Source organism: Rissa tridactyla, chromosome 6 (assembly GCF_028500815.1).
Source record: "Rissa tridactyla isolate bRisTri1 chromosome 6, bRisTri1.patW.cur.20221130, whole genome shotgun sequence".
Lineage (NCBI taxonomy): Eukaryota > Metazoa > Chordata > Aves > Charadriiformes > Laridae > Rissa > Rissa tridactyla.
Window position 1 is genome coordinate 70,247,896 of NC_071471.1, and position 27,544 is coordinate 70,275,439.

The 27,544-nt window shown below is 41.2% G+C and overlaps 1 protein-coding gene across 1 annotated transcript in view; it reads right to left on the reverse strand.

Annotated features, from left to right (window-relative positions):
- Positions 1-27,544, reverse strand: part of ADAM12 (ADAM metallopeptidase domain 12) — a 189,906-nt gene that overhangs the window by 139,956 nt on the left and 22,406 nt on the right. The window contains exon 3 of the mRNA XM_054206751.1: positions 1,375-1,448. Coding sequence (XP_054062726.1) covers positions 1,375-1,448 — 74 coding nt within the window. The remainder of the gene's footprint in view (positions 1-1,374; positions 1,449-27,544) is intronic.

Consider the following 27,544-nt stretch of genomic DNA (forward strand, 5'->3'; position numbering starts at 1 on the left):
ACTAAAGGAATTAAATCCTCCTCTAGTTACTGAAGCAGAGCAACCTATGTATGGGGGATCAACATACCCTTCTAGGATAGGAAATGAACAACTAAGAAGCATTAAAAATAATGTAAAGAAAGATTTGGGCCCGATGTTGAATAATAAAGTGAGCTGGATTTTATCACAGCTGGGTAATGTTAGGGTTCATCCAAATGACAGGGGGAAAACAAAGCGTTTTGTGTTGTTTTACTGCAGAGGAATAAAGAGGTGCCCCGTCGTTTTTCCATTGAAGTTGTCCATCACCAGCCCGAGGCAGCATGTACCCGGCCTCCCTTGGACATTTGCTTTCACACGCACATTCCTTCCTCTTAACACAAAGCGGCACCGCTTAAGTCCACGGCCTCTCTATTACAGTAAAAAAAAATATTTCTGCTGCTTTTATTTCACAGCAGGGAAACCTACAGAACACATAGATGCTTGCTAACATTTATAAAAAGTTTTCCCTAGGTTGAGCATGATCTTTGGTTTTCCTTTGACAAGCAGCACGTAGCTGTCCTGATCTGGATTCCTACAATATATACTTGAGATGCTCTTAGAGGAAAAGCAATTGAACAGTTGAGAAGGTAGACTAAGACTTCGATGACTTTGGTTGCACTTGTCATGTACTTCCAGAGGAGGACTTCACTTCTGTATGGTTCTGCACCCCTTTGTAAAAACTCTCTTGGGTTTCTGCTGATGGGACCATCTCTACAGCAGCCCCTGGTAGCCCTCTCTGAAAGCTTATGGACATGAGCAGGAGTTCTCAAGAGCACGTGGAAGAAGATGCAATATTTACAGCCCACAAACAAGGGCTCAAGCTCAGGTTTGGTCACAGGCCTCGTGAACAGCACAAACATCCCTTGCCAGCAAACTCCCCTTTAAAAGTCCAGCAGGAGTTAAGCCCAAATGCTTGACTCATCTTCCCTGAGCAGATGCCGACAGCCACTGCACGGAGGCAATCATGGATGCAGGCAGCATTAGGAGGGATGTGTCCTCCAAAAATGTTCCGAAGACTGTAGGATTTTCCACATTACTGTAAATAACAGGGCTTGCCACAGGAAAGGACAAGCCCAAATCAAATAAAAATAATGATCAAATAAAAAGAACACACTGAGAGGCAACATGTCCATCTTCAGTCCCACATAAATGCAGACGACCATAGAGATTCTCGCTGTATAATCAGTGTGCAAATACACAGACTCCAAATTGGAACAAAACTCTCGTTAGGGCCCTGTTCTGTAAGGGACCAGTAGCAAACTTGGCCACAGGTTACTTTTAAACCATCAATTTTAAAATTATAACCCTTCTCTGAAAACCTCTGATATAAAGTGAACATGCAATAAGGGTACTTACTCATTCCTCTCCAGATTGATGACTAGATGTTTACTTTCAGCTTGTATTACAAACTGCAGCAGCGCTGGGTGACTCTGAAAAAGGAAAACAGAGTTGGCTGAATCCAAACTCAGAGCCCATCATCCTGCACCCCCCTCTTCCAGGGAGCTGGACACACACGTGGCATCATAGCACCAGGCCCTACTTGGGAGGAGCTACCAAAAGAAGTGTTCGTGGTGTCCCAGCTGTTTAGCCACAGCTCAGTGCGAACAACCGCAGCGAGGCAGCACAGGTCCTCTAGACACCATGGTGCGCCCTTAAGCAGTCGCATCACCGGCAACCTCGTAGATCAAAGTGGATCTTGCCTGGGAAGATAAGCATAGCGATGCAGTAGACATCAGTTCCAGGAGACATCTGACAAAGTTTTGAATTTTCTCTTTTTCTTCCCCATATAATAGCATAATTACATTAAACACTAATATAATCTCTCATTAATGCTCAATCTTGCTATACTTTTTTTTTTTTTTTAAAGTGAGGTACAGGTAAGTAGGTTTGGGCTTCACGTGACCATTTTTAGTTGAAGATAAACATGTTCAAAGCTGCTACCTCCTGCCTTAAGAGCAGACCTGTAAGTGCTGTGATCACTGACTGGCTCTAACAGAAATGCTATTTCCCTTAAGGCAGAGCATGCTAAATATTCACACGTAGAACAGCACACATGATCCAAGACCATCACGGAAACTAAACATAAAGTACAGTCATGCTGAAGTATTTTTCTTCCCTATAAACAGCTCAATATTTTAATATGTATTTTAAACTTTTCATAAGGAATAATTAAGTTTTTGCTTAAATGAAAAGAATTGGTGTCGGAGCAATTAGAAATACGGTCAACAGTATTATCATCAAGCATCTCTGTGAGAACCACAGACAAAGTATTTGTACGTATACAAGCGTTTAAGAGAATTTTCTAAACAAGACATCAACGGCAGAGCACACGGAAATCCCAACTGCACTCCCGCATGGAGACATCTGGATTGCATTTTCAGCACCATCGCGACTGCATGCAATCCTTGTCTTGCCGTTCTCCTGATTATAAAACAAGTTCTTTCCCATCTCAAGCATCCGAAGGTAAATCCACCAGGTTTTTTTGGAAGCCATGAAAGAGCATCAGAAGGACCTGGTGGCCCATCCGCCCTCGGAGCCAGGGGGGAGCGGAGGCTCCAACGCTCGTTTGCAGAAAGGGGCAGAGCACCTATATCGGCTCTTGAAACCGCACTTCAAATGGGAAAACGCAGTTTACAATATGCTGCTTACTCTTAATCCAAAAGACTGAACTCCCATGTATTTTAAGACTGTTTACACTTAACTTACATTTCATTAAACAAACTTACTGGCTTGCGAGACAGTATTCCCTTGGTTTGAAATCCCGACAGTAGCTCAACAAATCAGTTGTTCCTCTGCACGTTCAGTCTGCTTTTCTGAAGGTTTATGCCAGCCAGTTGCAGTACTGAAGCAGGATAATTTTAGGGTTGTAGTATTTAATTGATTTATTGGGAAATAGGTCTGAATTTGTGATTGTTACAGCGGTGCCTCGACGGAGCCCCGGCTGCGTGGCAGTCAGAGCACCCCGCCCCTGAAACGTAAGGATTTTTAAGTGATTTGGAAAATTGTAGATGTTTATTAAAAAGTGAAATTATGAGGAGGCTGGCGTAGACTAAACAAAACTGTAATTTTATTATAATAAAAAATAGCTGACAGCTCCCCAGAGCTCTCAGACGTTATTAAGCCCAGATTGACGGAGATACCATTGCTTTCTTCTAAGCGTCCTGCCCCACTGCTCGTGCAAATTCAAACTTGTTTTCCCTCTCCCCATGCAAAACAGCAACAATATTGAAATTCTGCATCTACGGGAACTTCGCAGAAACTGGGTCCCACTAGAATGCTAAATAAATGCTTCAGACTATCCGTGGCACCCAGCAAACACATGGGAACCATTTATTGGCATGAATATTTAGAAGCAGCATTGATTACCACTTTAATATTAGTGCATCGGTTCCAAACCCCGTAAGATATACATACTATAGAGTTTTGCGAGAGTGAAATACAATTAATTACAATATAACACAGTAAATAATTAAGATATTGCAGTAGCACAAATGGATTCTTTTCAGCTAAAGGCCCTCCGTTAATATGTAAATGATAACTATGTTTATTCATGAGTTCACAGTGGTAGTTATTTGACAGTCAATTGATGTTAGTAAGTTGTAAAGTTAAAAAAGCAGCTGCGGAATCAAAGCGACTGCTACGAGACGAAAACATCTCTCAGACAATTCCTAGAGCTGAAACTTCTTATTATCGAGCACAATAACGTCCCCCGTTTGGAAGCTGGAGTGCTTTGCATGAGACCCAGGTTCAGGTTCTTGCTTTACCACAGACTTTTCTTTCGAACAAATGGCTCATTTCCCTGTTTGCCATCTGGGAAGAGATGAAACTACACTTTTTCTTATTCTGACTGGCAGCCATAAGCATAAATACAGTAAAAATTAAACACTGCTCAGGTGGTATGGAGATTGGAAACACACAGGCACTTGAAATGATACATTTCTAACGGAGGGGGGGAATCATTCAGAAAGGGCAGTTTAGTTTTGTGGGGTTTTTTCATCCCCTTTTTAAAATGTATACACTTGTGAAATGAACTCGGATCTTTTACTTTACCTTTTTTGCAGCATTGCTGGAGTCTCCCCTAAAGTATTTGCACAGTTTTCTACAAGACCTTAAAAGCTCATTTTGAATCTCATGAAGCACCATAATACTCTTCCCTTACAATCAATATTTTTGAAACTGAGTTGCAAGATGAAATGGGAATTACTATAAATACAGATATTAGATTGCTGTTTTATATTTTCTGTTTAGAATAATTGAAAAAGCATGTTGTGAGGGCATATATACTTCTGCTCAGAACACTGCAGAACCACTCGTTAGAAGCCTTTCTTAAGAGCCAGAAAAAATAATTTCCATGCCGATACCACAACTTATTCCCACATTGATCCCTTTAAAATTATAAAATATGAAAGCACAGTGAACCTTATGAGAGTAGCATGATTTAAACCATAATAAATAATTTTGTATGGTTCTACCTTCTTTTCTCTACAGACTTACGTTTTCTAGTTCTTTCTACTCTTGAACTACAATTCGCTGTGTTCTTTTGGGCAATGTTTTTTTGTGGCACAAGAGAAGATTTCATCAATGCACACAAACTGTTCCCTGATATCCTAAGAGGCAGAACTGACTTCAGGACGGTTAAAGTAGTACTCTCCGTAACTTTTCCCTCTTACTTAGAGGATTTTCTTTCAAAATCTACATCAAATTGTACCAGCAGAAAAGGGAAAGTATCATCTCCCCCATTAATTTGCTCCGTGCTTGTTTGCTTGCTGATGGATGTCGGGTTGAATTGGCATTAGTGAAATTTAATATTCTGAAGGAAGTTACTGAAACAATAAGGTAAGGCCAAGGAAGAATTCTCTCTGATAAACCGCATAAAAAAATAATGAATAAAGCACTACTTGAACAACTGGAAGTTGGTGAGTCAGTAGCTTATTTCTGAGTCAGAGAAGATTTCTTGTTTTCTTCCAATGGAATTAAAATCACTATGCGCCAGTAAAACTAGTTTAACTAGTACATGTTTTTTAGGTACTATTAATTTTTTCCCTTTTAAATCATATTGATCTCCAGATCTGCATATAGAAAGGGAAAAGAAAGGATGGTTTGGGGACTAAGGGCTTCCCCTGTGAACCTGGAGATGGTGTTGGGAGCCCAGCTCTACCATGGACTTGTGTCTTGGCTGGGACACCCGTGTTCCACTGGGGGAAACAGCAAAACCCTCCGGTTGAGCCAACCTGTTACATCTCAACTCCTCCTACGCTTCATTCAGCTTTTCTACCTCTTTCCTCCAACTTCCCGCTCCAAAATGGGCATGGCAATAGTTTTCATCCTCCTGTCTTCGTCTACTTAGCATGTAAACTGTTTTAAAGGCTTGCTCCCTAAGCGCAGAGGTGAGCAAGAAGACACCTTGGTGAAGGCACCAAGGCATTATAAGAACAGGGGCTCAAAAATAGCAGTAACACTTTTTTTCCTTTAATTGCTCATGTTTTATCACATCACCGCAAATACCAAGACAGAGTCGCAATAGCAGATTTTGAACTCCTCATACTTTCAAGGACTACTTCCTAATAATAATGATGTGATAACCTAAAAAAAAAAAAAAACCCAAATATTTTTTATGCCTGAAATACTAGTAGCTGTCCATTTGGAGTAGATTTGTTCGCTGTGATTGCATGCCCATTCTGGATTTTGAATACAAAGTAGTTGTCACTGAGCATATTTTTCTACACCGTGATCTAGGAAAAAGTCTGAATCATTGCTGGATCATCTCTTCCTCTGGGCTGTGGAGTTGGCACGCACTGTGATCGCACTGCGGTGCTGGGAGCCTTTCCCTTGATACTGACTGTTGAGATAGGGACAGAATACCTCAAGTCATTTCTTATTACATTTGAAGAGAAAGAAAACTGATGAAGTGGACAGTTCTAATGCATATATTTTTGCAGCTTCCTCTCTATAAAAGATAAAGGATTTTATTGGATTATGATACATGAGTTAGACCAGCATTTACAACTTTAAATAAAAACAATATTCTAGCAATTACATGACAGAAGTAAGAGGAAATATCTATAGACAAGGGAAAGAGTGTAAATAAACTCAAAACAGCAGCATTAATTCATCTGGAAAGAGAAACGCATTTTTAGCCGCGTCAGATGTCCAAATGCAGGATTTGAGAATAGACATCAGCACAAGAAATAGAACCAAAAGGGATGATTTCGCTTCTCTGGTTTCAAAGTTTTAAATTACATCCTAACATAGTAGGCTGAGATAGTCAAGTTCATTTAATCCAAGAAAGTGGTTTCCAGTTCCTCTAGAGCTGGTATTAACTTCGCAAAAGCCAACCCTGCAACAGAGTCAAATTTATACGTGTGGTCAAGTCGACCTACACCCACGAAGTGCCAGTCACAGGCCAGGCCACAGTTTGCATGAACTGTCCTGACGGGTCACTGGTGGGACACTCCTCGTCTGAAATGGGTCAGAATTGGCAAGATGGTAAGGAAAAAAAGAATTTTAAGGAGAACTTAGAACTTACTTGCAATAAGATTGCAAATAGTTGCAGGCAATAAGGCTCCGGGCATTCAACATGGAGCAAAAATAAGAACGTAGCAAAAATAAAAACAGGGCAAAAGTAGAAACACATCGAAACCTCATAGACTGTCAAATTTAATAATTAGGTGCCTGGGCTTCAGTTTGAAGTAAGAGAAATCACATCATCAGTGACAAGCCCAGGAGAAGAGATTCTGGAAGCCGCTCCAGCCTTGCGCAAAGCTTGTCATCGCTGTACCAAACCACAGCAACAAAGCGCAATTTTCCCATAGGATGCATAAAGAACATTGAGATGCAAGAGACGAGTGTCATTTATTTTGACCAGCTAGCGCAAAGCCAGCCTAGCTCTGATATATATATGGTTGTGGGTGGTAGCTTAATGCAGTGTTATACAAGGCAGCTGGATGCAGAAGCAAATCAGGGTCTGTTTATGAAAAGAGTGAGAGGAATAGCGAAGAGACATCTCCGTAACGTGAAGAAACTAGAATATGTTTCTGAAACTTCAGCATGCATTTAGAATGAAAATAAATACATAGCTCGTTCACGCAGAAATTACCTACTCACAAGTGGCCAAAGACAGCCAACGAGGACTGTCGCCTTTTGGTTACCTGGTTTCCACCAGCTTTAACACACGTCAAACCAGACTCGATGATGTGACAGTCAAAGTAGTCTAACAGGGGATAGTTTGGGAGCATTTTTTAATCCAGAGTCTTAAAACTGTGCAAAAAAGCACCAAAGTTTACTCTAAGGATAAGACTCTATTTACTTTCTCCTCTACGCTCCTGGAAACAGAAATCCCAGCACAAAAAAGTGAGGGTCATAAGTTTATGCTATCTCTTAAGCGTAGCTCTGGGAATGAAGGATTTTTGAGATGTATCAGATAGTTACATTCCACACAAATCTAGATGCTTTTTCTCGTATCTGAAGAGTTAACATCAGGAATTAGAAATTGCATAACTGAGGAAAGAGTACATTATTTCCAGTAGGGACACGTTCTATGCCATTTTCTGCTATCTATATGAAAATACCTTTTTTTCCCCTTCTCACACACTGATGTTCTGTGTTGGCGCCTTCACAAGCTAAAAGGTATGTTTACAGGTGTCAGATGTCTGGGCTGATATTATTCCTCTACTATCTGTAATACACAAAGAGGGAAAAGCTGGGAAATCTATAAGAAATAAAGCCACCTGGGGAATCTTACCATGATAACTGGAATTCAATCCAACAAATGCAAGCTGTCTACAAAGTATATACATTTAAGATCATTAGAAACAGCAACGAATACCATAAATTGCATGCATTGCGTTTAAATCAATTTCATCCTTTTCTTTTGGCTTTAGTTTAGAAGCGAACACAAGAGGCTATGTTTCTTGCAAACACCTCCAAAACCAAGCGATATTTCATGCGGACATGAAAAGTATAAACATTTAATTCATATTGTTTTGCAGGTTCCTGAGGGCAGTGAATTCAGCTGTGCTTTCCTTACTGTCAAATGACAAGCATGTATCCCTGTGGCCGTATGTAATGAGTAGCAACAAAGAGAACAGAGTGTTTTGCTGTGTTTTTTTTGGTTTGGTTTGGTTTTTTTCTAATGGCCCAGCAAAGAATCACGGCCCCTTAACAAATTGGCTGAGCCACTCCAATAACGTAGGAAACCAAAAGAACTTCCAAGTTTGTTCCCAACTTTAAAATAAAGTGGTTCTTTGAAAACAGGACGATCATTCTTTTCTCTTTCTTGATGACTGTACCAATAGGTCCAAGATTCTTCCATGTGGAAGGCATAATTTCTAATTTAATTTTTTTTTTTCCTGTTCTCTTTCCTTTTTTCTTACCTCCTTCTATAGCTAATGAACCTGCTGTTTGGAGGTAGCCAGGCTTTTCCACCTCCTTCTTTTCCCATGTCCTATACTGCTGCCCACCACAAGACACAGCAGAAACCATCGCACCTGAGGTCCTAAAGCAGGGACGGGGTCCTAAAGGGAGCAGCTCTTCTGCCCCTTCCCTGGCTTCCTTACAGGAATAGAAAACCCCACCATGGAGCTCATGTGACACACGTGAAACAGGAGCAACAGGACAACCTTGAGAATGACCCGAATTCAGCAGACTTCATAAGCTAAAAAAGATTTTCCATTAAAACGTAAAAAAAAAATAAAAGTTTAGGTGCACTGCCTCTATAGCACTGGCAGTCCCAGCCACCGGCCACCAGGTTATTGGGCAACATCTGCTGAAGCTCCTACGAAACCCTGTAAAGGGCTATTGAAATTAACAGTTCCTTGCTCACTGTTGGTGTCCCAAGATCCCTATCCAGAGTTAAAAATTCAAGCAAATAACACTCCAGAAAGAGGAAACTGAGAAGTTAATTGTGCCAGACCAAAATCAATAAAACTACACAGCTCTAGCACACAGTTTCCTGGTTTCCATGCAGAAATACAAAGCTAATGACTACTCTGGGAAGAGGAAAGCATGCTTACAATTTAGCTACATCCTTTTTGTGAGGTATTCCTGATTTACTTTTTTTTTTTTTTTTTTTTTTTAAAATCAAAGAATAACCTTGCTAAAACATGTTCAAAATATTTGGATCAAATATTTCAGGAGCAAATCCAAAATAACTAGTTTGATGTTTTAAAGAAATCTGCATCTTCGAAGGCTGAGTTGTTATGCTGTGAATTTGTTTGGTGCCAGTAAAAAGTCAGGTACAAAAGCTGAATTCAACGTTTCCGCCACATTTTCATTATCAGGCACTGAAGTTGCACTAAAACATATCTATGAACATTTGGCCAGCTAAACTGGGTTTAGCAGAAAATTCACAACTTTATACATTAAAAAAAAAAAAGAAAAGTAAAATGTGTTCTTTCTATCTTTCTAACTAAATCTGAGCAGAGCAAATAGGGCAGCCCTGGTTTTTAAAGCAGCTATCCAATTATCTGCTGAACGATACTGGTTAAAAATAGGTCAAAATCAATACTCCTTTTTCAGGACAAACTTTGAAAGAAAAATCTTTCAAAGATTCCTAAAAACAAGTTGGGAGAACAAACGCTAGTGAATTATGAAAAAGGGGAGTGGTGTTGCCAACGCTTTGAAAGAGCCGATGGGGAGCGAGCTCGGCTATCCTCCGCGTCAGGATGTGGTTTGGGAGAAGGATGCGTGCTGTAACACAAACCAGCCAATGCGAGGTATTGAAGCCCTTCCTGTATCTTTGGAGCAGGATGGATGCAAACCAACACAAACCAACATTCGGTGTGTATTTATTACACTTCTCTGCGTGCCTGATGACCTGCAAGGAGCCTGCTCCGCATCTGGGAGCGGGCGATTCGTTAGATTCCCGAATCACAAAGGAAGGAAGAAAGGAAAATGAAACAACATATGGTTTCGACTGAATGGAAATGACTGCACCAAACTGTGAACTCAATTTTGCATTAAGAACAAGTAATAAAAATAATAAAAAAATATGTATGCTTTTAGCCAGCTGTCATTTAACAGGGCCTGTAGAGACAGGACAAGGGGTAATGGTTTTAAACTAAAAGAGGGTAGATTCAGACTAGACATAAGGAAGAAATTTTTTTATGCTGAAGGTGGTGAAACACTGGCCCAGGTTGCCCAGAGAGGTGGGAGATGCCCCATCCCTGGAAACGCTCAAGACCAGGGTGGACGGGGCTATGAGCAACCTGATCTGTTGAAGATGTCCCTGCTCATGGCAGGGGGGTTGGATTAGACAATCCGTAAAGGTCCCTTCCAACCCAAACTATTCTATGATTTATTGCGAGGTACCCCAAACAGCCCCCCACTTAAGGTGCTGCCTGCCATCTCTTTGAAGGACTATCTCCACAAAGCTACCTAAGGCCACCAAATTTTGTCATTCAGGTACTGACCCAACTTCACGGAGCACAGGACTTTCTACCCACACCATCTGTACAACTGGTAGGTCCTCAGCTTGGAAGCAGGTCAAGAGCAGTAGTGCTTTTTAATCCGAGTTTGATGGAGGGGTGTGTTGTTTGCTATCACAACCCGCTCCCTAATCTGGCTGGAAAAACCCTGCCCTTCCTCTGACACACCGTGACCTTGCCGAAGAGGTTGGACAGGAGGTCGATTGCAGCGATGCACATTTTAGCTTTTTTGAAAGACCTGCAAATATAAAGGTCTTTTTAATAGTAAAAAAAAAAAAAAAAAAAAAAAAAAAAGACTTGTTGAAGAGTCTGAGGGAAGAGTCTCTTGTTGGAGAGACTTGAAGACTGGTTAAAAATTAAAACCTCCCCTACATTGGGGGTAGGTTAAAGGTTGGACTTGATGATCTTAAAGGTCCCTTCCAACCTCAGCGATTCTATGATTCTATGATTGTTTTTCCTTATTGTGTTGCCCCAAAAGGTTAAAAATAGAAATACCACAGCCCTTTTAAGTCTCTGGGGGAGTGTCTGCGTGACCTGCTATTCAGGAAAGGTGCCTAGACACCACACAGCCTTGGAAGTCCGAGAAGCACGTGGCAGCTCATCCTCCCGATACCTGCTGCACTGTCGGGTCTGCTCATGGCAGCCTTTTGCTGCCATTACCTCTGGATGATGACGGGTCACTCTGTTAGAGGGATGCTTAACACCTGAAAAGTTCAGGCCCAACATCAGAAATTTTTCCCTGACTCAAAAGCAGACTAAAACCTGGCACAGGAATGAAATAACCTGGAATTTGCTCAAAGTAAACCCATAGTCATTACACAGTATTTACACTGTACGTACGAGTCACAACTGTTCATTTTGCTATCAAACAGATGGGAGCAAAAAGTACCTCGTTGTTGGAATACATTATGTGCTGCTTAAACAATGCTTTGTGGAAGGCTGCTGCAAAGAAAACAAACATGTCTGTTCTGTAGCAAAGTGTTACAAAACAAAACTTAATAGAGCTGGCAGCTCGGAAGCTGCCAATTGCAGTGGGTCTGGGTAGCCTTAGTTATTGAACAGGACTTGTTGCAGACGGTCCTTTGCAATTGGGGTAATTATAATGTGAATGAACAGCTGTTGATATTTGCCAGTTTAAAACGTACGTGAACTTCTTTGAGGACTATGCCATCTAGATTTAGTAGATCCCATTTGGGTTTAAAACCACGCGTAGCTTTAAAAGTAAAATTCCTCCTCTTTGTAAGGAAACTGGGGACCGTGACCTCCTTCTACTAGAAGTTTGATTACAACATCATATTCTTCCAACGTACTCAAAAAATCAAGGTCAAGCATGGACGGCGTCCAAGTCTGAGTAGCTACCCACTGTCAGGATATTTTATGCACCTTGCTCCCTTTCTCCTGCTGTAATTTCTGTGAGTATTCCCACCTAATAGCTCAACATTTTACCACCCACACATCCACTGTGTTTTAACAGAGCCGGAGCTGAACAGCAAACCTCTTTAGAAACACCTCTTCTCTCCCTCTTCTCTCCTTCTGTGCACGTAATTACTGCAGCACAGATTTGTGGGGAACCCGCAACGTGCTGTGCACTGTGGGGGATAAGAATTATGATGATAATTACTTCTCAGTTCCCAACGATAAGAAGTGACACGTCCTCCAGATAGTATCTGAAAACGTTCTCCGCAGTGGGAGTTGGCCGGCACGCTGAGGAGGGCACAAGGCGATGAGCACCATGTATTACACGTGGGGAGAGCAGGCACAACGTGTTTGTGTATGCCGGGGAAGAGACAGACCAAGAGAACTGGGTTTCAGAGTCAATAGCAAATTAAGTCTGTTCTGAACTGTGCCCATTATAGACACCATCTGAGCCGCCTGCCCACTCCTTATGTCCCTTCAGGGTCACCTGCATCCTCTGAGCCTCCTGCAACTGCGACATTTCCAGGATGGAGGCTTCTCCACATCCATACAGAAGAGCTACAAAGCCGCCGAAGAACAAAACCGAAAACCCACAACCCCCTCCCAATAATTCCATGGTTCAGCTAGCTAACACAGAAAAAAGGAATGCAAAATTCAGTAGTAACTGTGTCCATCGAGAAGCAAACTGAGATGGCCACCCATTTCACTGAACTGAAAGTCAACTCAGAATGCTTCAAGAAAGCCCATAAATTATTCTATCACTGAAAGAGGATTTCAGATGCTTTTTGTCTCCCGTCAATACAAATCTGGCTGGGCTCAGTAAGTTATATTAAATGCACATGTATCTCCTTCAAGCCACATTTCATGCTCTCCAAACATCTTTCTCTAAATTAGATCCTTTCATATTCCTTGAAAAGCTCAGTTCTTAATTAGGAAAGAGTTCTGATTTTCCATTTTCATTAATTCACTTGATTTCAAGATTTTGAAGCCAGAGTAATTGCAACTAAATGAAACTTACTGAAAGGCAAAAAGATACAATCAGTTTCAGACAATGAGAAATTTAAGAATTTTTTTAATGCAAGTAAAGGGTAGGTCGAAATGTCCTGGCTATACGGAATCCTTGACAATGCAACAATCCCCAGAGAAGCGATGATATATGTTTTGCTTCTCTGAATGAACTCGGAGGGTTGGCTAGATTAATGCTTAAATCACTTAATTACTTGGCTTAATTCACATGCCGTTCTTCACTTTCAGATTCCTCCCGCTCCCCTCCAATCACACTGCTCCACCGCACCACGTCTGTGCCAAGATCTCTGAGCTCAGACTTCGTCCTGCCTAAACATCTTTTCATATTATGTGGCTCAGATTAAATCTTCTTCGCTAATTTGTTATTGCAATCACAGATGTGCTTCTGGATTCAAGTTCCCTTTTGCATCACAAATACCAGAATGCAAACCAGGAGTGAGGAGCTGGTATCTAATTTCCACTCCTTCAAACTGTAATTTGTCTCTGATGATCTTTTGAAGGTGACGAATGAGTTATACAAAGACAGATATAATATTAATATTTTTTAAACTAATGGAAGGGGAGATTTCACCCCAGTCTTGGGCTACTCAAGATAACTTGACAAACTTTCCAAAGCTGCACTTCTAAGACACATGAATCATTTTTATATCCTGGAATGTGCCCTAACAGAAAGAAGGATCTGACGATTTCCTAGTAAAGCAAACGATACTGCAAACCTGTGGGCAGCACCTCGCATTTTTCGGCTTAATTAGAAAGAGGCTTTACTTACAGATACCACATCTATACCTCTACATTTTCATAGAAAATAAATGACACAAAGTAGTGTGGAAAGCTCAGAAAACTTATCTAAGAAAGTACTCCCTAGAACAAAAAACATACGTTTTATTCTGAATGATACCCAGAGATTTAAAGTATTAATGACCAGCATATTTCTTGCCACAAAGGGCAAAGACAAAACACAGATGAGAATGCCATTACCATTAATATATACACACAAAACCGCACACAAAATGTATCTATTAATTATACAATACATTTTAAAAGATATCTAACTAGATTATAAAAGGCCAATATGCGTATAATTCCTTCTGTAGATCATTTGCTTAAGTATTTTCAATTGCTAACTGCGCTTACAGAAAATCAGTTTCATTTATTACTCGTAGGTTCAATAAGAATAAGCTATAACATGGTATTTCTAGAACAAGCTCTCCCATGACATATTAGATAAAGTTGTGGGTCTAAAAAATAACCCCTGTATCAAGGTTATATAAATTGATATTAAAGCTCAGCAAAGATCTGCTTTACACTAAATCATCTAGAAATAGAACACCCTTTCTCCATTGAAGGGCATGAGGTAAATAACTGAAGAGGAGGTAAAAACAGATAATCAATTATTTCAGTTGGCTTCAGGGTTAGTGCTGAAATTTTCAGGCCCTCAGAGAAAAAGCAAAAATCAATATAGCACAGTATTTTGAGATAACAAAGAAAGAAACATCTCAAAGGCATTTGCAACGTGTGATAAAAGTATAAAGTCCGCTGTCACCTTCAGCTGCTCTACCGTCCAGTGTAAATGAACAAAAATATTCCCATTTCTTTGCTGAACTGACTGCACGGGCTTAGAAAACAGAAAAATGAAAATTCCACGGAAGGCTCGTAAAATGTTTCAATTACCCAACCAGTCTCATGGACCAATGCAGCAAAACAGAACGAGCAACGATATTTTTCAGGTCAGCCAGTGGATGCCGGAGTCAAATACCCATAGGGACTGCTGGAAAATAGACCTGACAGCAGCTTTGAAATTCGGGAAGAAAGCAGCAGTTGTTCGTGCAGTTAAAAGATGAGGAGCAAGTGGAGTTACACACAGCAAACTCTATTTTCATTGTTCTTTGCGTAACTGGACCTCTGTCCAGGATCTGCCTGGGCAAAACCCAGGCTACCGGAGCATCCCGTCATGGGCGAGGGTGGTGTGTCTGCCTTTCTGGACAGCTTTCAGCTGCCTTTATGTTAATATATCATTCAAGCATGTATTTACAACGTTTCCCCCTCTTCTTGTCACTCCATTATTTGTATGAGCCCTGATCTATTTTGCCTGCCTTCCCCAATACCAGAAGCCAGCGAATTAGCACAGGTAAGAGAGAATAATAAAGATTGTCTGAGACAAGTCTTATTTGATGCGGTTTTGCCTGAGCAAACGCCGTAAAGCTCTGACAACGCACTGATTGAAATGTTAGTGATACTCTCAAATTCTCTTATTTCAGTTTCAGAGATATTTTTTCCCCCAGGATTGAACCCCAACGGAAATTTAAATACAACCGTTTCCCCAGGGATGGGCTATGATACACGGAGTATTTCGGTATTTGCACTAGACGAATTGTGTGCCATATGCTGCTGAATTTCCATCAGCTTTGGAGATTTATTGTCTTCTGGGGGAAAATTCTCACTTTTAGACACAGAGGAGCTTTCCTTCTAGACCTAGAACTACAAACCAACTGTCCTTTGTACAAAAAAAAAAAAAAAAGAAAAAGAAAAAAGATAAAATGAAAACAGAAAAATCACATTTTCCAGCTTAGCACTGGGAAGAGTTGGTAACCACAAAAGAGATATATTACTGAAGAGCACTGAGAGAAAAAATCTGTTGAACACCTGAAAATTTCTAACAAAAGGCCAACCACAGCATTATCTGCCCCAACCACGCCGCGCTCTGCATCCCGTCTACTTCCTCCATAGCTACTAACACGAAACTGCAGAAAAGATACTGAAAGGAAAAAAAAGACTCACAACCAGCTCTGGAGCGAGTATTTTCATTCAATTCAGATGATCCTTCAAAAAAAAAAAAAAAAAAACAACACACACACAAAACAAAAAAAAACCCCACCCAAGCCCATCACCATGTCTCTGTTCACTGCTAATTAAAACTAAGACAGCTCAGCAACACAGCCCATATGATCTACAAGGGCTTTACAACCCGAACGTCCCAGAACGTGTTTTGAATTACTTCATGCTTATTGTAAACAGTTGAAATTGTCATCTCAGGATTTGGTCTATTTATGATGCACTGCAGTTAAATCCTCTCCTCCCTTCCCCCTTCCTGAAAAATCGTTTGAAGCTTTGATGCTTCTCAGAGTAACAGATGACAGATACGAGTCTGCTGCTGCCACCCAACATTGTTCATGGCACTATGCTCCCAGAAAGCCATTGAAGGGCCTCTTCAATTCAGGTGAAGCCTGATTATTTCTATGTAACAAGTTTTCCATAAAATCCAGGAAGATATACAAAAGAGACTTCACCCATCTTTCAAAAGTTTAATCTCCCCATGCAATTTTTGTTTACAATATTTTATAGCACATACTTTGGAAAGAGGCAATAAGGAAAGTGCTACTACAGGACACAGTCAACAGTTCACGTGGACACTGTATTTTTTCATAATCTGTCTCAACAGAATGGCTTTTACATCTCTTTCTTGAAGCTCCAAGATTCCTCGAAGAAAGGATTTCCTCAGGCTGTCTACTACTGTTTTCTAAAACTATCTTGTATGTCCGTAAGAGCCTCCATCGCTGCTGCAACCGAGCACCTGTGAGGCAGAGATGTGCCACTATCTCCATTTACAGATCGGCAACTGCAGCGCGGAGAAGCTAATTGATTTGTCCAGGGGAACTCTGTAGCACAACGCAACATTTAACAAGTTCTGCCAGAGCCGTAACTACTTCCTCCCTAAACCAAACCTCTTTGGGTCATAAACATCCCAGCTCCATGGCATCCTGATCCACCTCTGTGATTTCACTGTCCATCCTTGAATTAATAATAAAATTTAAAAGAACAAAAAAAGGCTCAACTTTTGCTAGAGCATTTTCTCTTCATCCAGTTGAGACATGATTATAGTTGATGTTTTAGTTGTCTATGTATTATTTAGAGTCTGGTTCTACGTTGTGTAAAAATAATCATTAGAAGAGAAAGAAAAGCTATGGGGCAACAGTGTCTTCATCCTAGGCAAGAAACGGAAGTGTTCCCTGTGAAGTTTTAGGTACTTAAAAACCCAGAAATATCCAAATCTTGTTCTTGAAATGTAGAGATGGCAAAAATTTGCAAAGCAGGTTTTGATAAAGGAGAAAGAATGGTCTGCACATCAAATCATAGACGACGTGGCTTACGGGACCTCAGAGCTTCCTGCCCCATGTCAGGATCAACGATATCTCTCTCATTAGCAGCTGTTTCTCTGGCTTTTCTGAAAATCAAGTGCACTCTGAGAGACTTCAAAGCTTCCCTTCCTGGCTATATGCATGTAAATACATTCTTTTCTCATTATCTTCATTACTGAGCTCTTACTTGCTGCTTTGTAAGGCCATTCTTCTTGTCCCTGCTAGACAGGGAGCACATCTAACAGTGACACAGAAACTAATTACTCCCTCGTACTTTCCCGCAGCCTTTTACATACTGGACGATTTATCATGTTCCTGCCCAGCCTCTTCCTCTCTAGACTGACAATCTCAGTTCTTTGGTCCTCACCGTGGGCCATGGTTTCAGACCTCCAGCCATCCCCTGCACTCCTTCCTGTCTTCTCCCCACGTGACCCCTGTCTCATTTATTTTAACGGCTGTCCTCCTTCCTGGTAATTATTCAACGAGGATCTAATATGAAACGCGTACAGTCTCCAGGGCTGCAATCTCCTGTGAGATTCAGTGCCTCGGATCCACAGCCTCCCACCTACGCTCATGAGTACTCCATAGATTATTAACCACTAATTGACTAACAAACAGGTTTGGACCCCACTGTTGTTCTTGAGCCATTCCACACTCCTTGTTTTTGTTTTTTGGGGTTTTTGTTTGTTTGGTTGGTTTTTTTCTCCAGAAAGCAAGAAGCCCAATGTTTCACTGAGGTATGCACCTAAACTACTGAGTTACCACTGCTTTATAGCCCTTAAAAAAAAAAAAAAAAAGTTTTAATGCTGCACCGTGTTGCATATTTAAATGAAAGTACGAAATTCAACAACTAGATGATCTTTAAGGTCCCTTCCAACCCGAACCACTCTGTGATTCTGTAATGTGAGTGTATGAACCTGCCTGTTAAAACATGACACATCACACCAGACTTCTGGTTTTTGTCCTCCCGAGTCACACAAGTTAGCAGAACGTGAAGAGGAAGGCTTCTGGAAAGGTTCATTAGTGTCTCTATAAATAGCAAGTGTTTGCCTGATACAGGTACCACTATGCTGTATCGCAAAGTGCCAGCAAATACAGTATGTTTAGAGCAGGGCTTTGAAGCACAAGAGCAAGCCAGAGTCTCCTGGCAGGTTTAAAAGCATATATAGTCTTTTTGGAAGTTTTCATCCAGGCTCATCAACATATAAATGGAGAAGGGCTCTGCAGGGGTTCCCCCTACTGAGCTGATTTCCTGAGAGGAGGAGGGAAAAGAGCCTTATCACAAAGCTGAAATGAGAAGTCTTTCCCATCAGAAAACTGAAGACGTTTCAGAGAGGAACTCAGACGGACAATTCGTCGAGGTGCACAAGAAAATAACATTTGAGGACTGAGTAAATTGGTTACATTTAGACAAAGAATTAGGAAGAGCAAAGATGCCACGTGTGTCCTCGTCCCCAGAGGGACTCGAGCAACCGACTCTGAACTGCCTGAGCTGGGGGATGCCGCATTATTCCCTCAGACAACAGTTACTTGCTTTTACATAGAGACGCTCTTTTTAAAGAGACCTAAATTTCATGAAACATTTGATAAAGAAGATATAGCAACTGCCCCTCCAAACAACTCAAACAAATTTTAGTCCGCAAATCGGAATTCACAGACAAGAATACCTTGCACATACAAACTTTACCTTAGGCTAAATACATGGGACAAGTTATTTCCTTTCCACGTACCCAGGCTGTGACGGTGACATTGCATCAACAGACAAGATACAGCTCCCTAAAATCGAAGAAGCGAATTTGCACATTCCGAGAGATGCAGGGGAATGATTTTTGTGGGATAGGTAAAGACAGCAATAAATTGCCACATGACTTTATTTTACGCTGAATAAATTTCTCACTAGCTCACGGTAGACTGTCAGGCGCCAGACAGTTCTTGAGGAACTTTTGAAACTGCTACTGCTATGACAAGAAAATATACGCATATAATATAAAAATATAGAATGCGAAAACATAAATTGGTATGGTGGCTGCTGAAAAAACAAAGCCTATCGCGGTATTTCCAAATCACTTGGCTTGTTTGTGATGGCTAATGTAAGAATTCACATTCAGCTTAAGTAATATACCTCGGCGAGACAGAGCTTTGTGTTTTACCGGTGATATATCGATTTGACTTTCCCTGAGAAAGATAAAGATTTTGCTGGAAAAACAAACCAGCATTGCTTTTGAAGACTTCAAGCAGAGACTGGGCTCTTTGTCTAAATTGTTTAGTAATGAAGGCTGTGAAGAATTTCTTGATGTTTCTGTGCAAAAAAAAAAAAAACAAAAAAAACAAAAAAACCAAAAACAAACAAAAAAACCCACAAAAAACCTCAATCTCCCTTTGTTACCTGCCCAAAATTATTAGAGTTGTAGGAAACATTGTTCAGCTCGAATACACCGTAACGGGGGAGCCCCACAAGACACTTACTTCAAATACATCAACTAAAATATCTGTAGCTGCTGATCCTGTTGCAATTTTTAAGTTCTTTCGTGATGACACAGATAATATCCACACTTTCAATGGCTGAATGCTGCTTTTATTTCTTTTACATTATGCTATTTTTTTTCCCCCCACTGCCTAGTCCTAAAATTAGAACAACTCTGTCTCCATATATGAAGTCCATGACATTGGCAAGCGTGTTATAAGGACACACTGATAAGCTCCCTGCTTCTAAATGTAATTCCTTCCCAAGAACGTGTCCTAGCAAAGCAGAAACATTGACAGGAATTTCGCTCAATGGTATATAACTTTCCTCTCAACTACTTGATTTTATGATTTGATTTCAACACACAGTCTTGCTGTAACCTTACTCAACCATCTTCCCCCTCGCACGCTGTTGCAAAACTTTTCAAACCATGATTTAAAAGCTGAATCCTGAGACAAGGTTGGAAAGAGAGTATCTGTATGTATGTCTAGATATAGATAGCAATATAGATATTGATATATCTACGATATTGATCTGAATACAGATACACCTACCAGTAAATTCAGCAATGCGGTGCGAAGGCCTCAGGAATCTCTTTTAAAGAAATGCTTCAAATCTAGCTGTCATTCCCTCCATCCCAAACACACAGATTGGGAGAAATTGCTAAATACTAATGCTGCGAGGGCGGAAATTAGAGTTGATTTCAATTCCGCACATAGGAATTTCTTTTTAAATTAGTTAATAGAAGATGTAGGGAAGTGTGTTAAACCTAATAAATTCAATCTTAAAAATAAATTGATGCTTGATGATTAAACTGCATATATGAGAGCAGTAAAAATGTGCGCGCGGAAGAAAAATACATAATACACTAAAATATTATTTCTCAAAACGTTCCTTAAAAATCAAGTGTTTTCATGTCAATGTTAATCTTCCTCAAAGACAGGTGATTGTGCTGAACTTGGACTGATTCACATGGCTCATCATACACTATAAAAATCTCAATTATTGTTCTTCGTGGTACTTACAAGCTGGTCTTAAATGGCCTCCAAGATTGTAACAGTGAAAATCCTTGTACGCAGCATCGCAAACACTCCTCCTCTTTGATTCTTTGAGTACTAAAATCGTGAAAATATTTGGTCCCTTGTTCTGACAACACACGCGTGATTTATCCACACGTGCAAGACATCCCCCTTTCCCCCAGAACAGCAAACCCTTGCTCCCTAAAAGTTGTGCGAATACAAATAACACTTTTAATCTGAAAAAGGCCATTACCAAAATCAAATTGGTGTCCCATGGCTTGGATTAAACTTTATTCCCATTTTATAGATGGAAAAGGGCAAGACAACAAAAGGGGAGATGTCTGACTGTACAAAGCAAACAATTTAGGTCTCGATCTTAAAAAAAACCCCAAAAACCAACAAACCAACTGTTTCTATCCATATCTTAAATTTGCCCTCTTGCAGTCTTCCCAGGCTCTTGATGCTTGGTCTCCACAGAGTAGCATTTTCCTTTCCTCATCCCCTCCTATGGGGATCCTGGGAAACAACCGCTTTGGTCGGAGGGCTCCCACAGATCCCTGTTTAAACTAGTCCAGCCCTATTCCCTTTTTTCCTTTATGATCAACATACCGCGGCAGTAAGGAATTCTGCACTAAACTTGCAACGAAAAAAAAGGAGAGCAATATTTTGAAATATCTTTTTGTTGCAATTGAAGCCTTTTACAAGCAGAAATGCCAAAGTAATAAATAGAAACACAATAAAGTATGAAATACAGGACTTTAGGTTTAATTACAGGCATTTAAATTGATTTTCATTTTTCTCTGCAGGGTGTACTTTTGGGGTTTGGTTTGTTTTTGTTACATATGCCGCTCACTTTTTCACAGTGATTTACATGCCTCGGTGTATCTCAGTAGCTACTTCACTAACAAACATGACATCTCTTGGCAATAAAAGGTTAAAATTCACTTTGCCCTCTGACTATAACAGAAATACCTTTGCAAGCTAATGACTGTAACAGGCTGGTCTGTTCCCGAATAAACATTCTAGGGATTTCCTGAGGTGTTTTTTTGTTTTGTCTTTTCTCTCCCCACTCCCCCCCCTCGCCCCCATCTTTTTAATTGAGGGAAAAGAATTTGGAGGGCACGGCCAGCTGAGATGCTATTTCAGTCAAAAAAATGTGTATATGTTGTCTTTCTATATACTTTTTTAAACTGAAAAAAATACATTTACACAGCTTCTGGATATTCATTTTATAGAAAAAAAATAAAAATCTTTAAAGCTCATCCAACTCATCTCCTCCTGCCAGCTTTCCTTGCCAACTCTTTCTTAGTAATGCCAGTAAATGCCAAAAAAAGTCTGGTTTAAACAATGTTTCTGTCTGTTGGAACCAAGAGAAAGGCAGTTTCTGTTGGAGATACTCGATTTGGGGATCCCAGTTTTTCTTCTGCTGCTGAAAACGCACCCTGCCAATGTCAGCGTGGGCAGAAGGGAGTGTGCAATGTTAAAACCGTAATATGCTCGAAGTTGCTTTGAGGACAAAATTACACAGTTTCTCTTACTGGCTTTTCCCGCAACGAATTCATTTCCAGAAACTCCCCTCTCCTTTGAAAAAGGCAGATTCAGTATCTGCCAAGGAAACGGTCCTTTTTGGGACAGGGATACTATGGCTGTTTAGATTAACACATCTAAGAGCTTTTGTCTCATCGTCACTTGCCAGGAGTTGAAGCAGATCTCCTTCAGCAGCGTTTCTTTTTCAGTACAAGATGTACTTAATGTGAAAACATCTAGGGAAAGATGATGGAATGGGTGAAACTAAAGTAAATAATGTCATCTCAGAGACACCAGTGTAGGATTTCATCCAAGACTGCTGCCCGAAGAAGCCTACCATCTCCAACACTCACACAAATGAAGTGTGCCGGAAAACAGCATCCACCAGCGTGCAAAAGGAGGCATCTCAATGAAGATCTGATCCTCCCCTAGCTAGGCAGCAGCTTTGACTAACAACGTTTGCTCCTGTGCCTGTTTAAGTGGCCTCAGGTAACAAATACAATCCTCCTGAATATTAAAATTATCTGTAGGCTTCACTTCAAACACACAGTGTAAAATGCTGCCCCCTCAGGAGGAGGCAAATCACTCCGGACAGTGACGACTGGCAGGTTCACCCCAAAAAGGCCATTTTTGTGCAGGACAGCTGAAGCGCTCCTCAAAGGACGCAGTCAGTGGAGACAGAAGGAGCAAACAAGGAGATGAACCCTGCCAAGAAACCGCCCAGTAGCTCCTGGTGGAGGGAGATGGCCAGAAGAGGAAGGGGGAACAAGTTCATTCAGAAGCAAAATAAAGTTAATCCTAAGGCAGGAGACAGAGTAAGGGCAAAGGAATGAGGGCAGGACCTAGGAGCACTTCATTTCCTGACAGTGATTCAAACTTCAGAGGAAGCAACATAGCATCCTGGGACTTGGGGCAGAGGATGAAAAGGCAGTGACAAAGCCAGAGCTGGAGATCTAAATGGAGCTTAATGCATTCTGGAGGTGTTGGCTGATGAGAAGCTCAACGTGAGCCAACAATGTTCACTCGCAGACCAGAACCCCCCCCCCCCACAGCCCGGGCTGCATCCCCAGCAGCGTGGCCAGCAGGGCAAGGGGGTGGATTCTGCCCCTCTGCTGTGCTCTCCTAAGACTCCACTGGAGTACCGCGTCCAGCTCTGGACATGGACCTGTTGGAGTGGGTCTAGAAGAGGCCGTGAAGGTTATCATAGGGCTGGAGCCCCTCTGCTGTGAGGACAGGCTGAGAGAGCTGGGGGGGGTTCAGCCTGGAGAAGAGAAGGCTCCGGGGAGACCTTCCAGCCCCTTCCAGTCCCTAAAGGGGCTCCAGGAAAGCTGGGGAGGGACTCTGGATCAGGGAGGGGAGCCATAGGACAAAGGGGAATGGTTTTAAGCTGAAAGAGGGGAGATTGAGATGAGATCTGAGGCAGAAATTCTTTGCTGTGAGGGTGGTGAGCCCCTGGCCCAGGTTGCCCAGAGAAGCTGTGGCTGCCCCATCCTTGGAGGGGTTCAAGGCCAGGTTGGACGGGGCTTGGAGCAGCCTGGTCTGGTGGGAGGTGTCCCTGCCCAGGGCAGGGGGTTGGAACTAGATGGTCTTTAAGGTCCCTTCCAACCCAAACCATTCTGTGATTCTGGTTTGCTGAGGAGCAACGAGAGGCAACAAGAAATCTCCTTGGATTCAATGCCCCATTAAAGGCACCATGTGTGTCTAAATGCTGTATCAGGGTGAGCAAACACATACCTCAGTACAACCAGTTTCACTAGCGGATTTATCCTTACACTGACTAGAAACATCCCAAACACATCCTTGCAGGACAGGGTTGAGATCAAGTCCAGTAAAACGCCTGCAGCTCTGGCAGCATCCCCACCGCACACACGCATCTCACAAATGCAAATGCATCCCACAAATTATCACCGAATGCATTTCATCTCCAGTCTCACTAAGCTTCATCACTCCACTGTGTCTGCAATGCTGCAAATTGCGATCGTTTTGTTAAATTAAGCTTCGAACGCTCAGTTGTACTTTAAAACTGTGTCCTTGAGGAAAGACAGTGCACAAAAGGGACACAATTTCCTCAAGATAGAAATTGAACACAAACTTTCTGCTACAATATCATAACAATACAGATCATTTTTACCTCATCTACACCAGCTTTCAAAAACAATTGGCGGATTTTTTGGCAGTCATTTTATTTCTAGAAAAATAGCAACTCTTTGAAATCCTTTTGTTGTCAAGATATTACTACTGCATTTAAAAAAATAAAAAAAAAGCTTATTATCAATCCTAATTATTTTTTCTTATCAAGCTTTAAACTGTATATAACCTCTATGATTTCTCATTATAGTTCTGAGAAATGAGAAACACTCCTATAGAAGAGGTTAATCAACTGGGGTTTGAGTAAATCATATTGAAGTAGAATTATAATTCAACAACAAAGGCGTCAGGCTTGTTAACAATAGGACTCAGTGGATCGACCGGCTAAATTTACCTCTTCGTCCCTAAAATATACACTGAGTACAATTCAGTTTACTATGGCTTCCTGAGATAAGGGTCTTGATCACAGCAGGTGTCAGCAGCTCTTAGTTTCCACGGTCTTTCCCTGCTCAGAGGACTTAAGTCCTTGGAAAGGCCCCAAGTTCTTCTGCCGTCACCTGCGAGCCCTCGAACGACTCCTTGTAGGAGCTGAACACCAAGAGCTCATGGTGGGAGAGAGCCTGCGGCAGGACTTGCCTTGGGTTCAGTTTGACTCAAGGCAATCACAACAAGAATTAAGAGCAAGGGAGATTCTCCTTTTGCCTGTAAAAAGCTGATCACGTGTTCAAAGCTGGAAAGCAAAGTATTACTTTAATCCAACACTGAAATTCATACCTTAAGCTCTCAAGATCTGTTGCAAGAGACACGAAATAGCCAAGTATAAGCTAAATTAATTCAATATGAAAATGCCTCAGTACAAGCACTTTACAAACCCAGCATAATGCCACATAATTGCAAGAACTTAGTTTAAGATTTTAATACCACGTTAAAGGGTTGTGAGCATTAACTGCATCATTAAGATCAAAATATTTCTTTTCCATTTTATTATGGAAAGTATGATCTGTTTGTTTGGATGATGTTTGGGTTTTGGTTTTTTTTTTTTTTTTTTTTTTTTTTTTTTTTTTAATACCAGTCTGAAAACTTGTGTCAAAGAACATCGCTTCAGCCCCATCACCTTACAGAGGAACATATGAATGGATTCCTCAAGCTCAAATCTGAGACACTACCTCATAGCGGGTGGGTTCACAGGCAGCAAACGCAACAAAACCCTTCCGCCGAGTCCCATCGTCTACAATTGCTGGCAAAGGGAGTCCGGGTGGTACGGGGAGGCAGAGCTCGCCCAAGACTTATATCACTGGCGATCTTTATTGGCCAAGTATGACAAAATTCCTCCCAGCAGCTTAGCGTGATACGAGCTCAGGAAAGCGACTTTCACCCTCTTGGGGGCTCCGAGATGCTAAGGGGGGGGGGGGTGTTTGTGTGTGTCTGGTGGATGGTTAATGTAAAACTCTACATTTTCTGTTTATTGAAACAGCAATCCCTCTCAATAATATCTGCTATTTATATTGTGCATAAACTATCGCACAAAACTTTACAAACTTAACACACTGTATCACTTAAGCTAAGAACGAAACGGACCATTTTCTGGGATGAATCCCAATTGCTTAACACTTCCCAGTATGCCCAAGCGTTTCAGGCAGGAAATGAATACTAGTATATCTAGTTGAAACTAGGGCACTGATTCAGTGCAGACAGAGAAAAGAATTTCCCCTACTCAATCACCAACACAAAGTTTTTATTGGTGGTCCCAGCTCCAGGAATTTCTCAAGCCTGTAGCTGCTATGTAAGATCCAGCAAGTCCCTAGAAACTTTTCAGAAACGTCGGCATGAGTATCCTGGTTCATAAATGAAATTATCAGATTGACCCATTGGCTAAAGACAGGTACGGGGCTGGCTGAGAAGGGAACATGTTTTCCTCCGTGAGGACCTTCTCTCGCGGAAGATAAGGTGAGAGGGATGGCTTTAAGCTGCTTCTGGTCACCCAACGAAGCAATCCAGCCCTACTAGCATAGTCACAGAAATTCAACCGAGTACCAGAGGAGGCGACACACTCCCTTTCCTAATAGCTTCCGTGCAAAAATTATGCTATTTCTGAATTAAACAAATGCAGAAGAGTTATTAAATAATAGAGCATATTCGAACTAATTAGCCCTCGCAGTGGCCCTACAAGGCAGGGGTATAGGTATCATAAAAAGCAAAAGAAATAACAGATTGTTTACTGGGCTATTAAATTAATGACTACCAGGTTCCTAATTAAAGGCTCAAGGAGCAGATCTCCCAGAGAATTTTATCGAGGATTAGTGCAGTTTCTCACACCGCTGAGGCTGCCTGTGCCAAGCTACATTCCCAGCTGATGACACAGCCTTAGCAGCATGCACGGCTCTGCCTCTTATATTTGATACTCATGAGTCATAAAAATATGGAGAGCACTATAAATTCTGTTTATGCCTCTCTCTCTCTTAAGATATGTAAAACAGCTATGTAAAAGAGCTATGAAAGCTGTCCTCTCAGCCTTCAAAGACTTGTTTAAGCAGCACCGTATGATTCCCCTTAATACAATTGTCTGGAAGCCTAAACTTTGGTAATTATTTCAAATGAAAAAGAACAGCAGGAGGCTCTGTTGAAGGGAATATAAACAATTATCACTTGCACGAAGGCTATGCCAGTTATGAAATAAACTTGAATGGGTTTGCTCTCGAAAACATTGAGCACTAAATTAATTATCTGACCTAGCAGGCCTCTCAGCTGTACTCCATGCTTCAAACCCTATATTAGAGTCACGCGAGAACACTGAGAGGTGCAGCAAAGAGGGGAAACATGAACCACCACCGAGATCTTGTCAAATTGGGGTCTTTCTAATGGGTGCACCAATAACTTCATAACAATACTGAAGCTGGTGTGCACACCATAACTCCAGATGATAGACCGGGCTATGACAGACAGTGCCTGTTCTGCCAGTTTGCAAGAGAAATGCGGCGATGCAAGAGTATAAAGATAGGAAGGGTAAGGCTCATCCCTGCTTGGCAGCTTCGAATACGGTCTTGAATCTCCAGCATCACTCCTGCGACTTTTTAACAAATTTAAAGTTATTTCTTGTTCCTTCCAACGATATTTTGTTTCGGTGGCAAAAATCCCTGTTTCAGTAGGTGTTGAATTAGGGCCTTCCGGTGAAGGCATGAAAAAAATGCAAAAAAAAAAAAAAAAAAAGGTGAAAAAAATCAGTGTAACATCTGATACATTTCATAAATCTGGAGAACCATAAAGATAACTATCAACAGTCAGAGCACACGATACTTTTACAGATAGTGCAGAGTTTCACATTGAAATTTAAATAGTGTCCAGAGTGACATACGGATAATCAAGACTCTGATGTTTGTTTATGAACGCAACCCAGAAGACCATACTTCACGAATGAGGCAGGCAGCA